Genomic DNA, 15,519 nt, shown 5'->3' on the forward strand with positions numbered 1-15,519 from the left:
GAAACCTTGTCCGAGCTGAGCTGCACAATTCAGAGTTTTACTGCAAATAATAATAAAAAAAGAATGATATAGAAATGTAACTTATTCAAGTTTGTTGACGACTATGTGACGTGTTATCTTCTCTCTGCAGGGTGTTGTCTGAGGACCTGCAGGAACATGGCTCATGTCTCGCTTCCTTTCTTTGTCTTCTGCAATAAAAATGTAAATGAATCCTGACATTTTGGCCCATGGACACTGCCTTATGTCTATCTAATTATCTGAATCTTTTTTTTGCCAACATTAACTTTCGTTTTTATGGTTGTATAGAAGTTTTGAATGTCACTGTGTGTTGATAAACATATTATTATTCTTTTGTGCAACAGTGAACTTCCAGTCCAAACTATTTGTGACTATATGTTTATTTCCCATAAGATAAAACTCCATGGGGAGCATGGCCAAAACAACAAACAAAACAACTAACCAACACAACTTCTAACTTAAAGAACAAAAATAAATGAAGAGGAGGACACCATCTGTCGGCTCCCTTACAAAACAAAAAAAAGGAGAAAACGTCATGAAAATAAAACTCGCTTCTCATCCGTACTTGGCTGAATTTCATCAGGTCAGTTACAATTATTTTATGATCCACATGGCTTCGCAAAACACCAGGATGGTGAAAGGAAAGCAGAAACTCCTGCAGGCATGGACAGAGAACAGCACAACACAGACAGAAAACACACTAAATATGACACGCAGTCTTAACAAGCCATTATGACAAGATTTTGCTCTTTTTAAAAAAAAATAAAAAATAGGATTCTGCGTATGCAATGTAAAAACACTCACATTGATCCACACACACATCATTTGGCACACATCGTGTGTGTCCTCTTTTATTAGACTTTTGATTTTTACAAAAGTGAGTTTTCATTCTGTTCGTTTGTACTGAATGCTGCAAGCTCCAGTAATTAATGTAAAGCAGTGTGTTAAAGTAATGTATGAAACCGACATTCAAACATAAATGACTGAAGAATGGAGATAAAAACAAACAAAAAGTACGTGGGTGAAATTTTTTTTTCTTTCTTTTTCTTTTTCAGTGATTAGTTTGAACAGACCCTTAACAGATTTTAACCTCTGCACCACTAGATGGCACTACATCATACTTTATGATGATGCTAACACACACTGACTGCACAGAACTTACTGTGAACATAACTTGTCATTACAAATCAAAATATTTCCTCAGTATGAAGATCGCTTATTTGAGAATCACGCTTGAAACATAAAGTTGTGTTATGCTCTTATAACAAGTGTTTTAACTGCCCCTTGACAGGTTTATAGTACACAAAATAGCCATAAAATGCTGAAAATTACCCATTAAACGAACAGAATGAGGGAATTTTAAAGTTCTGGCAAAATTTAACTTGGCCTACATCATTTCACACCAGCTGACCTTTGAGAAAGGCACAGATTTGTTAGCTTTGTCTCTTCCAGTGCCTTTGGAGAGTAGTGAGACACATACTGCTTATCAGAGTATGTGTTTCTGCCACGCCGTGCTTACTGTAAGAGACTTGTGCTGTTGCACTGTGTAACTCACACACAACTGCCCCAGAGTTTCACTAAAACACACCGATAACTTCTCATGATATCCACAAATGCGTGTCACATATTTTTCCTTTAGCAGGATAAAAGGAATGGGATCGTTCTATTACATCGAACATCTAAAAATCTTTAGTGTAAATTTCCGTTTTCCGTTTGTCTTTATGTGGGATTTTATCTGATTAAATGTCTGACAAGACTGTTTGGCAATATGTTTGGTAATATTTGGCTCAGAGTCGCAAAGTTAACTGCATCTTAAAGCAGGAAGAGCTGAAAAGCAGAGGCCCGCTTTAATCAACAAACCTTAATTATGTCATGTCTGTCATTCAGCTTTACACTAGCCACTCAAAGACTTGTAAACAGTGGAAAGAATTTATTGTTGCAACGGTACTCGGAGAGACTGGAAGCCGTTCAAAGCTGCTTTCGGATCACATCTGCGGAAGGGGGGGGGGGGGGGGGGGCTCCAGCGTTGTTAAAAATTTCTTGTTAAATTAACACAAACGCAAACAGCAGAGGAAGCATTTCTCCACAACGTGAATTCAGCTTTGTTCATCGAAAACAGCAGGGTATAAAAACAATTATGAGACCGAAACAGTAGTGTATTGTGTGTTAAAAGAGAATCCCTTTTGCCTTTCCAACTCTTTAGCAACACGTATGTCAAATAACAGTGCTTTTACTTGATGTGATTGGATTGTGTGTGCTGAAAGAACGTTAGCTTCTGAGGGGCACTGTTTTGTGAAAGGCAGCCGGTTGTTGTAAATGTGGAAGTCTGAGGCGGATGAGTGTTTGGCACATTCTGCTATAAGAGACTTAGGAACATGATCTGTTGATCTACATCAGTGTGTGGTGTGTGTGTGTGTGTGTTGGTTGAGTGAATTTGCACACATGAACATTTATAATAGGCTTTGACTTTAGCTGTCTCTGATAAGGGCACCTATCAGGTTTAGTTGAGCTCATGGTGACTTGACTTTGCCTGGCAGCTCTGTAAATCAACCCCATAATATGACGGCCACACACACACACACACACACACACAAAGTACATCATTCTATGCATCTCTTTATCTATCACATCATGTTACCATGTCGTCCATTTTTCATGTCCTGAAAGATTTCCCCCCTTTAATCACCCCACAATCTTTATCTATAGCCATTTCTATTCTCACCATGCCACCCGGCTATAACCCCGTTGTTTGTTGTTCAAGAATAGACTTTTCGGTTAGTCCGATCTAAATCCAAAGTGAAGTAAAAGAACCCAGAGGATAAGCCACATTATTGATCTGCAGTTTCTACACACCGCCTCTCTCCTCTAGTTAATCCACAGGGTCAGCTCTAATGACATTGAGGAGCTCCTCTGGCAGTCAGCACCGCTGCCATTTGCAATTTAGATGGAGAGAAAGGAGAACAGGAGGAGGAGGTGTACGAGGGTGAAAACGAGGAGAGAAAGCGAAGGAAAAAAAGGATCGGGAAGGGAATGAGGGTAAAGGGAAAGCAAAAGACAGTGGGAAGTATACGACGGATGCACTGGAGGAGAACGAGATGGTGGATTTGACTGACAGAAAGTGAGGGCTTTAGGAAGAGCGATTTGGACGAGCTGGTGTGATCCCTCGCACAGTAAATTTACTTTATTTTGAACATTTTTTAACTTTTGCCACATGGATTAAAGAAAATCGCACAAAATATGCTTATTTCCTTGCTGAGGCTCAGATGAGAAGATTAATACCACTCTTATGTTTGTGTACTAAATATGAAGCAAGAAGCTCAGCTAATGAAAAAATAAATAAATAAATAAAAGTTCAAAAACTGAAGTGTAACACCATTTTTTGGTATCATTGGGGAATGTGTGCCAGACTAATGTAACTTTAATCTAATTGTAGAAGAGAAAAAGGGTATTTTTCCCAAACCAAAATATGCGCAAGAATTCAAGTGTGTGATGGAAACATAGAGTATGAAACATCTACTAACATCTGCCAATGAGGAGTACCCAGAGAAGAAAGGGTTAACTATGTCAGATTGGTGCAGTTATGTGCCTTTTTTTTTTTTCTTTTTTTTTTTACGCATACTAAAAGAATTCCTGCGGCAAAACAGGAAGTCACAGAGGGAGCAGTTGGCAACCCTAATCTCGTGCAGATCTTCTGATAGCTTTCTTCTCCGCAAACAATGCTGGACGGGACCGAGGAGGCTCCCGCAGGGTGCTGAAATGCTCAGAAACCGGGCAAAGCCAAGCACTTTGTCAGCCCCTGACTGATCAGCACTCATGACATGTTTATTTAGTACCAGGAAAAGATAGCGTGAACAGTCATGCCTACTAATGCTTCACATCCTCTGTTGATTCTTTTCTTCATCTGTGTCTTGCCTTTGCTCCAACAGCATGCACAGTTGTTTTCTCTGTTCCTTTTCCAAAGCTTGTTGTTTGTGTATTATAGAAAGTCAGATTTTCCTCTTTCTGCATACCATCTCTTTTGTGTGTGCGGGGGAGAGAGAGAGGCTTTGTCTGCAACCATATTAATTCAGTAACAGCCTGGTCATCCAATAACTGTTATATAGGAGTCAGACAATTGGAGAAAACCTGTTTGGGGTTTCCTGAAAAGTTGACCACATGATGAAGTCACGGTGAAAGAATCCTTTTTTTTTTAAAGAGCATCACAGTTTGTGGTCTCTGTCTCTCTGTGGTCAGACGTTTAAAAGCTACTGCCACCATGATGTCATTACCACAGGGCCGATATTATAGCTAATGAGTCTGAAACAGTAGCCTACGGTCTCAAAATGTAGGCAACATATCAGGCCCTTTCGCTCAGTCTGTCTCTGCGTCTGGTTAATATACAAGCTAACACGAAAGGCCACATGCAATAGTCACGTCTAAAGCTGTGCTCCATCTCAGAGTATAAGGGTTACCTCCGTAAAACAAAAGAGGTGCTTTGTTCCATCGTCAGGCTAAATCCTCCCTCAGCAATTACCGTTCACCTTCCAAAGACCTCGGCGAGGAACAGAGCAACACTCTTTCTTTTAACGCAGGCAGCGGAGCATGAAGACACAGGAGCTCTACAGGCAAAGATCACTCATCTTTTTCATCTGTCTACGCTACAGCTGAGGCGGCTTAAAAACCAAATGTTATGATTTCACTGATGTCTGCAGGAAGCATGTTGTCTATAGAGCAGTGTTTAGTATGTAAAACAGTTTTATGACAAATGTTTCCAGTCCTTCTCCCAAGATATTATAATGTTCCTTTGTAGCCCATGTTAGCCTGAGGAAAAGGCAGCGGATTTGTCGTATGTAGACAAATGTCTTTCAAAATTTCAGAGGGTTAGTGGTTTGATCCCTGGTGCTGGACCACATGCCAAAGTATCTGAATGTGTGAATGTGTGCTTGTGTGAATAAGTGAGTAAATGCAACATTATGAGTTTGAAGCACTTTGAGTAGCAATAGGTTATATAAATACGTCATTTATCATTTACCTTGGCCTAAACGGCACTGAATGGCCACAAGACTGTGCTAAAACATACACAGTGTGATCCAAAATTGCATGGTTGTCAATGGCGTCCACTTGCATAGCTCGCTGTCTATGCAGAGTCAGGGATTGCGGTAATTCAACCAAAGCAAAAGATGATCTTGCGCGCAGCAAGTCATCACCGTGCATTGCTTGAATTCTGATTGGCTACACCAGGGGCAAACCCAAAGGACCAACAACATCGCAGACGCAACTGTAGCCTACTGTTGTATTTCCGAGGTTCGACGTTGCGTCAGCTGTCAAAGGGGTCAACTATTTGCCTTGGACTGTCTGTCTTCAGCCCTCAGTGGAGATCCTTGAAATCAAATCCACTTGATCTCTTCCTTCTAAACTCTACTTTATGACTCAGTGAAGAAAGAGATGTCATCACGCAAAACACTGTATTCCTTACTCTTGCTGTTTAAGGGGAACGCACCTTGATTACAATATGAGACAATAAAATACCATAAAACATGCCGTGACAAAAATTAAAAAGCCTCTTTTTAACAGGAAACGCTGCATGGTGTATGCTTGAGATCAGTCTCTCCTCCTGTCTTTCACTGTTGCCGCACTTGTTTACATCAGGGCCGGTGGGAGGCTTCCAGACGCAAAGGGTCTGACAGTCTATCAGTGGAAGAGGGTAGTTAATATGGGCATACAACCTCTGTCCTGACCTTGACGTAGGGCCATCCATCATCTAGGCTTAGGCAAGACATGAGGTTGAGAGGTGTATCCAGATGGAGGACACTTTAACCCAGGTCAGAGACTCAATGTCCTGGCGAGTATTAAGCCTCTGTCCTGGTTTCATATTAAAGCCCCCCTGTGCAGGATTTGAAGATGACTGCACTGCCCCCAAGAGGTAGTTCAGAAAAATACACCGTGGCAGACTCCCCTATACTCCCTACTGATCTGGTACACTGGATAAAAGGTGGAAAGGTAGATCTACAGAATTTATATCTGGAAGGTCATCTGTTTATGCAATCACATTTGAGGACCTGACCCCTTTTGGTAACTAAAAGAAACTTGTAATCATTACATTTTATGGTTAAGCCTGATTGCTGATTGGTAGTTATAGTTTGAGTTAAGGTATAGATCCATCTAGGTAAAGTCCTCGCAAATGTGGTCAAAAACAGTGCCTATGTGCAGCACCCGAATAATGGCCACAGTAGGGTCTGTTCTTCCTCTTAAGCATGTTGTCCTCTCACTATTAGAGATCAGAGAATGTGCTTTTGGCTGGCAGCATAAGAAGTGTCTCTTTGTCGCACCCACACACACATTTATGCACACACACACACACACACACACACACGCACACTCATCCAATCCCTACTCTCCCATTTTGTTTTTTGGGTCGCACTCATCTGCAGCCTTATTACCCAGAGTCCTCTGCGGCAGCCCGACCGGCGCTCCGCCGCTGGAGTGTTCTGTTAGTCACATCAGCACCCAGCACACGCTCAGCCCAGCTCAGATCATCAGGAATTTCACCGATGGAAAACCTGCTCAGAATTCAGAAAAAGGCTGTGCATACATCTAATTGTGATGGAGTTTTCCACCTTGGCTCAACTCCTCTTTTTCTCTGCTCAATCCCAGGATGAAATCGTCTTTCATCTCACTGAAGTTTAATTAACTGAAGAAATTAAATGTACTGTAACTGGAAAATGCCCGTTTTGCGTGTCTAAATCTGCATGTTTCGATTTTCTCCCTGCTTAAATCCACTGTAATGTAAGCAAAACAACAATGGCTACAGGATGTGTCTGGCTCACAATTATTATCACGTCTCATTTTACGTAAAGTTGCCGTCACTGCACACGACCCAGTCATCAGAAAGAAGTGATCTGTATGATTTCCGAACATCTGTTGAGTAGAAATGCCAGAGGCCTTTTTAGTGATAAACCATTTAACAGCTGCCTAATTGCTGTGTGAATCAGCGTAGTCCGTAAAATGGGATGCAATGCATGCCCCTCTCTTGTTATTATTCTCAATTTATTATGTCTTTGTCCATTAGAAGAACGTCAAACTTGCATGTGAACTGGCTGACTGACTGGATGAGATGAGAGACACGTGTACAGATGATTGCCTGAACTTTCAAGCACAATATAGACATTGCTACTTGTCTTATTGGTTTATTTATTTATTTTTGTTGCCTTTGAATATTTGTTTGCTGTCAAAAAACAACCAAAAAACCCCAAAAGACAAAAACGAGCTAGCTCTGAAAGAAACACGCCATACGCACTACTGCATCTATAATTAATGCTTTCTCGAATCACAGTTCACGTTAAACACATATTGGTTGGTTGACTCCCTGCAAAGAACTGACAGGCTATTTTGCAAACAGGCATTAATCCGTTGAGTCAACCAGCATCAGAACAGAAGAGCAGGCACAGCAGGGTCCAATTTTTTTTTTTCCCAGGGCCGCTTAACTTCAGATGTCTGTGAAACCGGTGAGATGTAGAATGCTACTAGACATTCTTATTAGGATGTTTTCAACTCTTGCTTTCCTCTTGCATCAGCTGTTGAAAGCAAACATTCTTTTTTTTATTGAATGCCAACTTTATTTCGCAGCCTGGTCAGGATGATCTTGAGGCTGCAGTGTTTCCATGTTGATTCCTGTTAGATAAACTGTGCACCCCGCCTGTAATTTGCCTCTCCTTACGCTGCTAATCAAATTACACCCAAAGGCAAAATGTTTGTATAGGCTACACTGGAAGCATCACTGTGCTTATGAAAGCAGATTTTAGTTTATTTTAGCCAGTTTTGAAAGAGATTTGTAACTTTTTCCACCATTAACTAAATTCCCTGGTTGGAACACCCTTCTTCTCAAAGAGAGAAGGAGGTGGAGGAGGAGGAGAGAGCAGCAAATGTTTAAAGAAACCAGTTTCATGAAGTGCCAAGGAGATTATGATCACTGCATATGAGTCTGCATGTGTGAGCCCACATGCAGACATTTTGTAGGTGTGATTCATCCTTGGCTGTCTGCGTTGCATGTGCATGTGCATGTGATTAATTAGCGCCCGTGTTTCCCAGTGCGTCCCAGTTTTTTGCAAAGAAAAGCATTTTTTGCAGACACGGTCCTTTCACAGTAGGCCAAAGCGGTGCTGATGATGAGGTGGTGTAAGTATCTTACAGGTGCAGGGAACAGGATATAACATTTGCAGTCGTATTTCGGAGCGCATGCATGAATGAGCTTGTGCTGACTTCATTTAGACTGAGGATCTAAAAGAGAATAGATTTAATAAAAACATGAGCGTTGTCAACGGAGTTCATGTCCACTTAGGGAAGTCTCTGTCGAGCGGTGATATATTCTTACATGACGCCAGCAATTGCTCGTCTAAAAACAAAAAGTGTGACAAGGTGTACTATTGTTCATGCTAAATTATTTACCGAGCCGTGAGCTTTTGTAAACTTCAGCACCAATTAATCTCAAGAACCTCTTTTGTGTGAGAGCTTAATCGTTTGCTAATTAGCGGTCCTTGCTAACAGACACTCTCGGTGGAAATATACGATTACATAGCCCATCGACAGGCTCGGTAAACAAAGGCTGTTTGCCAAAGTGCCAAAGCAGTTGTTGCAAAGATGGGGAGGGCCAGATCTTTCCACTGTATCCCTCTGTATCCGAGCGCGTGTTGACATTTATGTGAGAAAAGAGAGACGCCAAAAGTGTGCCAGAGAGGAAAAAAAAAGAAGAAAGAAGAAAAAGCAGTCATTCGGCACTTCACAGTGACCTGTTGGTTTGTATAAAAGTGCCAGTACTGAGTCTGGTTGGCTAGACAGACTCAAATATGTGTCCTTAACCAGATGACTTGATGTTATACAACTGAAAAAGAAGGACCTTGTGGGGGAATTTAGAGACAGAGTCTTAGAAAGAGGACAGAGGAAGAAAAAGAGATGGACAAAATGAACAGGGAGGCCAACAGGAAACAGCTGCGGTGTTCCCTTTTTTTTTTTTTTTTAACCCTACCAAATGATTTATTTGGAAAGATACACGATATCTCATATAAAAAGCAAAGATCACTGAATAATCCCCACAAGTGGATACACAAACTGTGTCGTTGTTTTTCCCCCTTGCCAGTAATCAGTTCACATGTTTTTACCTTTTGGCTGTATTCATTGTGATTTTTTTATTTTTTTTTTAAAGGCTCCATCTTGACCAGCTGACATGCTGATGCAACACTATTAACAATACTTGTAACAGCTCTCGTTCGCCTGTTTCACAATGTCCCTCGGTCCGTCAGAGCTGGAGGTAGGTCTGAAAAATAAATAAGATGAAATCTCTCTTTTGTCTCCCCGGGGCCCGGATCATTTGCTCTGCTGTCGTTGTCCTTTTCAGTGATGAAGTGTAACATGCCGGGGCTCGGTTTTGATTGTCACCACAGGCCCAGAGATTACACCGGGCCACGGTCAATAGAAAGCGAGTTGAGTCCCCTACAGCCGTTAGCCAGCCTGCCGTCCAGGCACCCAGCCAGAAGCGAACGTGCTCCTCGGCGAATCCATCAGCCGGTCGGCCAGTTGGTCAGTGATCCGGCCAGTCCACATTCAGCCAGCCACGTTTTTACCAAGTTTAACAATCTGCATCAGACGGGCATCACAATTTCATCATACTTCTGCACTGCTTCCATTTTTTATTTTTTTTTTGGCAGGGGGGGGGAGCGAAATGGGGTTGAGATGACCTAGTTATGATCAAACTGCAGCCCCCTGTGGTACAGCAGAGGCCCTCACACTTTATCCCACCTGAGGCTTTCTGAAGGAAATGAAATAGAACTGAGTGAGGGAGATTTCATAGGAGTGATACTAAAGTTAATGATTAATAGTTATTAATCAATGTCTGGGACATCAAATAATAACTATTTACATTTGCCCTAGTCAAAATATATATATTTATCCCTGCGCCTGCCATCTTTGGAGCAAATCAGTCAAGACAAGTCTCCAAAGAGAAAAACAAAACAAAACAGAACAGACAGACAAATAGAGACGGATATTCCCTCAGTTATTTGCCAGATGATTATGTTGTATCACCTGACTTTCTTTCTTAACATGACCTGTTAACCTTTACGATCTCTGTCCTCCTTTCTCTTCTGCCTCCTCTGTCTCCTCCTTGTTCTTTTTTTCCTCCTTCCTCCTTCCTCCCCCTCCCCTCCTTCATCCTCTGGAACACATGGTTATCGCCTGTGAGTGGTTGTCATGGTGATCGACCCCGAGGGACTCATCCCAAAACCAAAAGTTCTGCTCGTCTGAAATAGAACCTCCGCCTCTCTGCCAGAGGAGAAGGGGGTTCATTTGGCACATGAGGGAGGTAGAGAGAGAGAAAGAGGGAGGAAGAAGATAGACAGGGAGAGAGAGAGATTTAGACAGAGAGAGAGAGAGAGAGAGAGAGAGAGTCAGAGAGAGAGGTTTCAGTCAAGGAGAGAGAGATGAGGGAGTGAGGACGAGGGGTAGGGAACAGGAGAGAATGAGGCAGCATGCATCCATTCCAACTGGGTCACATCGCGGGAGCATTGCGTAAGCGTAAACACTGCTGGCCCTGTGCTATGCCCTTAGCACGCACACATGCACACACGTGCACACACGCACACACACACACATTGTGTCTTCCCAGAGCTTACTACTGTCTGGGAATCAGCCGTTTTGTATGACAGTCTGTAGTGCTTCTCACATCCTGGATGGCACCAAGCTGCGCTCCATCTCTTTTCTCTTGTGCTCTTTCTCTCAGTGGATTTGCGATAAGTACATTGTGACAGCGGATTGAACCCTCTTCTCTGTTGGCTGCCAAACTGGACAGCAGCATGACATAGCACTTCTTCCCTGCTGCATATCCAAACACACACACACACACACAGCACACACACAGCGTGGTGTGTGAAGAAGACTACAGTCATGGTGACCTCTAGGTTCTGCAGACTAATCAAGTGCCCACTGTCACAATCATGTTAGCAATAGTCAGTGGATAATCTGTGATGTCTGTAAAGTTAGGGCTGGGGTAACTTGAAACTGCACTTCCTCGCCTCCCTGACCATATGCCCTGCGAGTGTGAGGCAGATCAGACCGGATGAAAATAGAGATTCCTAAATCAATTTATTTGCAAAACTGCATCATATCACTTCACGTCTTGCTCCTTCAGCTCATGTGTGTATCCGCTCCTCCAACAAGTCCTCATTTACACTTTAGCGCTAATCGCCCCCATCGTCCTTCCTTGCATTTGTCTGACATTGAAGTATTACTGGATTCCCCAAACATTCCCTCTCGCTGGCGCAGCGGCGGCACCGTAGCAGCGCCTTCAAGTGCTGTGTGTGGAGTAAGGCTCGTAACGTGGCCCCATCTTCTCTAACTAACAAGTCCCCGTGCTCGCTGGGTGTGCTGTTTACAGGCCCTGTGTGGTTCACGTCTGTTCCCAGCGTGATCGGCTCCACGCGTGCTTGGATGTCTTAAAACCTATGTAAATAAACACCAATAGAAAATGCGGCCCGTATCTGTGAGCGCTGTTTGCACAGTGCGCCGTGTCGGCAGAGGGTGTGATTGTCTATAAAAGGAACAGCCAAAGTCAGTTGTTTAAGATCCTAGTTGGATGTTTCAAATCCTCCCCTTTGCAATGGGAGAGGAGAAAGGAGAACGGAGGGAGGGTGTTTGAGTGTGGATATTTGTGTGTGTGAACATGTGTGTGTTAGTCTGTCTACATGTCACGAGAGTCTTTTCAATCAGGGAAAGGGACAGACTGAAAGACAGACAGACTGAAAGACAAACTGAGAGAGCAGATGGAAAGACAGAGCATGGAGAGGGAGAGAGAGAGAGAGAGGGGTGGAGTTACTCTGGAGGGGGCGTGTCCTCTCCGCTGTCACTCCAGGGCGGTTGCCATAGCGAGTGGGCGGTCCTGAACAGCGGGACATCCAATGGGAGACGACGCTGCTTGTGTCACCATGGTGACGGGGCTGTGCCCAGGGAGGTTGTGATGGGTTGACAGGTGCGTGACAATCGGAGCTCTCTGCAAGCATGTACGCCAAAGGCAAGAGTAGCAACGTGCCGTCCGACAGCCAAGCCAGAGAAAAGTAAGTTTTATTTATGGGGGAGGAAACCGCGGCTGTGAGGGAAGTTCACGAGCGGCCGGGGGCAGTCACACACACACGGAGCTGCGGCAGGGGAGGGCGCACGGCGATCCACTCAGCGGCGTGGGGCTCTCCGCTCTGCGCTCTGCGCTCTGCACGGCTCGGAAAGTTGACTGCTTTAATTATTTGGAGAAAGATAGACATTTTTATCGGCGGGGTTTTAATTCCGTGACACTGTTGTAGGATTGAACTCGCGGTTTCTGGCTCACTGGTCCGTTTCGGGTTCATTTCTGTGCGTCTTTATCCAGAATCCAGCAACATCCTCCTCTTGTGATGGCTTGGCATTTGTCTGCCTGTTTCATTTCACTCCAAACATTTCATTTCAAACAGCCATGCGTATTTTAGCTCTATCGTTTCTTGCTTTTTTCACACGCGCAGGTAATTTTTTTTTTGTAAGTAACACCGGAGCAGTTTTGTAAACACGCAGCGCGACACCAGACGTCCGCGGTCGTGTGTCGGCGGGGGAAAGAAAGTCCGCGCATTTGCTCGCACGCCGCCGCGTTTGAGGTGTCGCTTTTTGTGTTGCGTTCAATGCCGCGTTCGGCGAGTCCGGTCACCGTTACAGTAGACGAGATTTGTGACAGAGACCTCGCCGTGCGCGCTTGGAGAGTGGGACGATGGATCTAAAATAGTTGAAGCGTGGTTGTTTTTGTTTTCCATGGAAATGCTTGTCATGGCTCCGCTGTTTGTTACCTTCCCACTGAGGTCTGAGTTTGACCCGGGAATAGAAAGTAGAGTTTTTCCTTGTCAGACATGAGCTTGTAGAAATAAGGCAGTTTTGGAGGTGACATATTAGGATTATAACTTAGCTCTCCAATCAGATTGTTACAAATACCCAAACATATGTGGTTCTAGATGTATAAAAATACACTCCTTATAACCTGTGCAATTTGACACATTACCTGTTCTTTTTTTTTTTTTGCTGTGATGCATGGAATAAAGCAAGAAAACACAGAATTACAGATTCTATATGAAGCGGCATTCACTCAGGGTCAGGCTGGAGTTCATAGATCAGCACACAGTGGGAAGAAGGAGCAGGTATTTATTGAAGATAAAAACATATCTGGTCTTTCATGTATCTGCGAACGATAAGAGGCCGACACACAAACTTGGAGCCCTCGTGTTCTTCGCCACCTGTGAGAGTAGCCTACCATAAGCTTGCTTCTCTTCGGGGAGATGCCCGTGAGAGACCAGCTTCATCATCCACTCGCTGCTACTTATTTATTGTGTCTTTTGAATCCGGCTCAGTCATGTTTGACAGCGCCGTGTGTTCCTCTCCATCCCCCTGTGCCCCATTCTTTAATCCCGAATCGATATGAGAAGGACTGAGCGGTTTGGCTCTGTTGCTGCCCTATCGCATGCATACTGACAGGAGCGGGGATGGAAAGCTTCCTCCCGGCCTGGGAGATGCTCTGTGTGAACACTTGCGTGCCTCTGTGTGGATTTTTTTTCATGTACTTCTGTTGTTTACAGAGGTTAAATGCACATTTTGGGACTTTTTAGCTGTCTACTGTCGTTAAAGGAAACAACAACAAGGCTGCACTGGGACTTTATGTGATTTTTGTGTTGTTGCTTTAAGCAGTTTATTTATTATATATGATACAAGCTTCAGTATCTTGTAATGATAAGGCACATGTGTATATTTCTGTCTTTTCTATGTTATACATGTTTTTAAAATGTACACACAAATGAGATATGTGCCAGATCTTTCCTACGCACCAAAACGTCTCACTTTCCCATATTCCCGTTGAATTTAGGCTTCCATGTTGTTGCCCATCATTTTTCTTATCTGCGTTTACATTTCAACACAGTGATGTTCCGCCGGGCGTCACCGCCAAGGCCTCGACGAAAGAAAAGAACGGGCGTCAAGATGAAAAGGCAGCGAAAGGCAAAAATCAAGCGAGCCAAAGTTTCATTTGTCTCTTAACAAGCAGCCTTGTTTATCAGTGGTGTGTATCAGAGGAGCAGAGCAGACCCAGCGCTGCGGAGTCTTCAGTTGTTTCTCATTTCTGCAGCACAGCAGGGGATCAGAGAGTGGGAGAGACGGAGGGGAACAACAGATTGAGGAGAAAGGAGGAGGAGGAGGGGGAGGAGGGGGGAGAGAGAGAGAGCAGGACTGGGGGAATTTGCTGGATCATTAGTTTACAGTGTTGTAGTATTGACCTCAGAATGGACCCCCGCAGACACACGGGGCGCTGGCGTCTCGCCCATGTAGATGTGGAGGAGCTCTAAATGCTGCTGACCTCTATGTGCAGCTCAGTTCACTGGTTTGTGTGTGTGTGTGTGTGTGTGTGTGTGCGCGATAAGCATCGGATTTGTGTGGCGTGTCCTTGCTACAAATGGATTTTACATACTTTTTTTTTTCTTTTACCAGTGTGGAATATACCACAGAATTGTAAATGTTTATCTGGCGGTTTTACGGTTTATATACTTGGAGATTAAATGTAATGTAGTGTGATATAAACACTTCTTGCTTCGGGAGAATCACAAAATGTAGAGCCTTTTAAAAAGCCACAGTTTTCTAATAAATATTGTGCATGCTTTGTCTTACAGTAACATAGAATACATCAAATAATATATTTAGCTGTGCAAGTATAACTTAACATTCTCTCAATTCATCTGCAAGCTATATATATTATGGTGCATGTCTTGCAGCGAGAATTTGAATATCTTTTGATTTTTTTTTTTGCATGGATAACATGGTAATCAAACACAGACTGCATAAAGTACTAGAATCACATTTTTCAGAAGAATCGGTGGAACCTGCTATTGATTTCCTTTAAGTAATCGACATCTTTCCCAGAGGAGGATGTGCAGATAAGCAGAAGCAGGCGAGTTAGATTTATTTTTTTTGTTGTCGTTGTTGTTGTTTTTAATGGTTGGTTTGCACAAATGGTAAAAAAATACACGTCATTCTCCTGATGTTTGCACCCCGTCCACATGATAACAGTGCGGCGGCGCACCAGTTTGGTAAAGATGAACGGAATTCTGTTTGTGTGGTGCTGAAAATGGCTCAAGAGAAACATGTCGGTGCAGAAACAATTTCCCTGGCCTGCAGCCACCAATATCAGCACTATTTAGTTCTGGTTCTGTGGCTTATGCTGAGTATAAGCCCTTAATATTTAATAGCATCGTAGTGTTTGAATAAAAATCCGGATGCACACAATTTTGAGCACATCTCCATATTAGTAGCTCATGTCTTTACACCTATGTGCGTATAGTGGATGTTTTCTGGCTGTCTGGCAGCAGCACTGTTCAGGTCTCTCTCCTCTCTCTCTCTCTCTCTCTCTCTCTGGCTGTACCTGTGTTATGGTCTGCACTTGATTCTGATTCGGAGTGACAGTACACGACCACTGACTGTGTA

At 43.4% G+C, this 15,519-nt stretch overlaps 1 protein-coding gene across 3 annotated transcripts in view; it reads left to right on the forward strand.

Annotated features, from left to right (window-relative positions):
* The first annotated feature begins 12,024 nt into the window (after window positions 1–12,024).
* Window positions 12,025–15,519, forward strand: part of ssbp2a (single stranded DNA binding protein 2a) — a 50,133-nt gene continuing 46,638 nt past the window's right edge. For all 3 annotated transcript variants that reach the window (XM_084551497.1, XM_084551495.1, XM_084551496.1), the window contains exon 1: window positions 12,025–12,098. In XM_084551497.1, coding sequence (XP_084407623.1) covers window positions 12,043–12,098 — 56 coding nt within the window. In that variant the 5' untranslated portion in view covers window positions 12,025–12,042. The remainder of the gene's footprint in view (window positions 12,099–15,519) is intronic.

The sequence above is a fragment of the Chelon labrosus genome (assembly GCF_963514085.1).
Source record: "Chelon labrosus genome assembly, chromosome: 9".
NCBI lineage: Eukaryota > Metazoa > Chordata > Actinopteri > Mugiliformes > Mugilidae > Chelon > Chelon labrosus.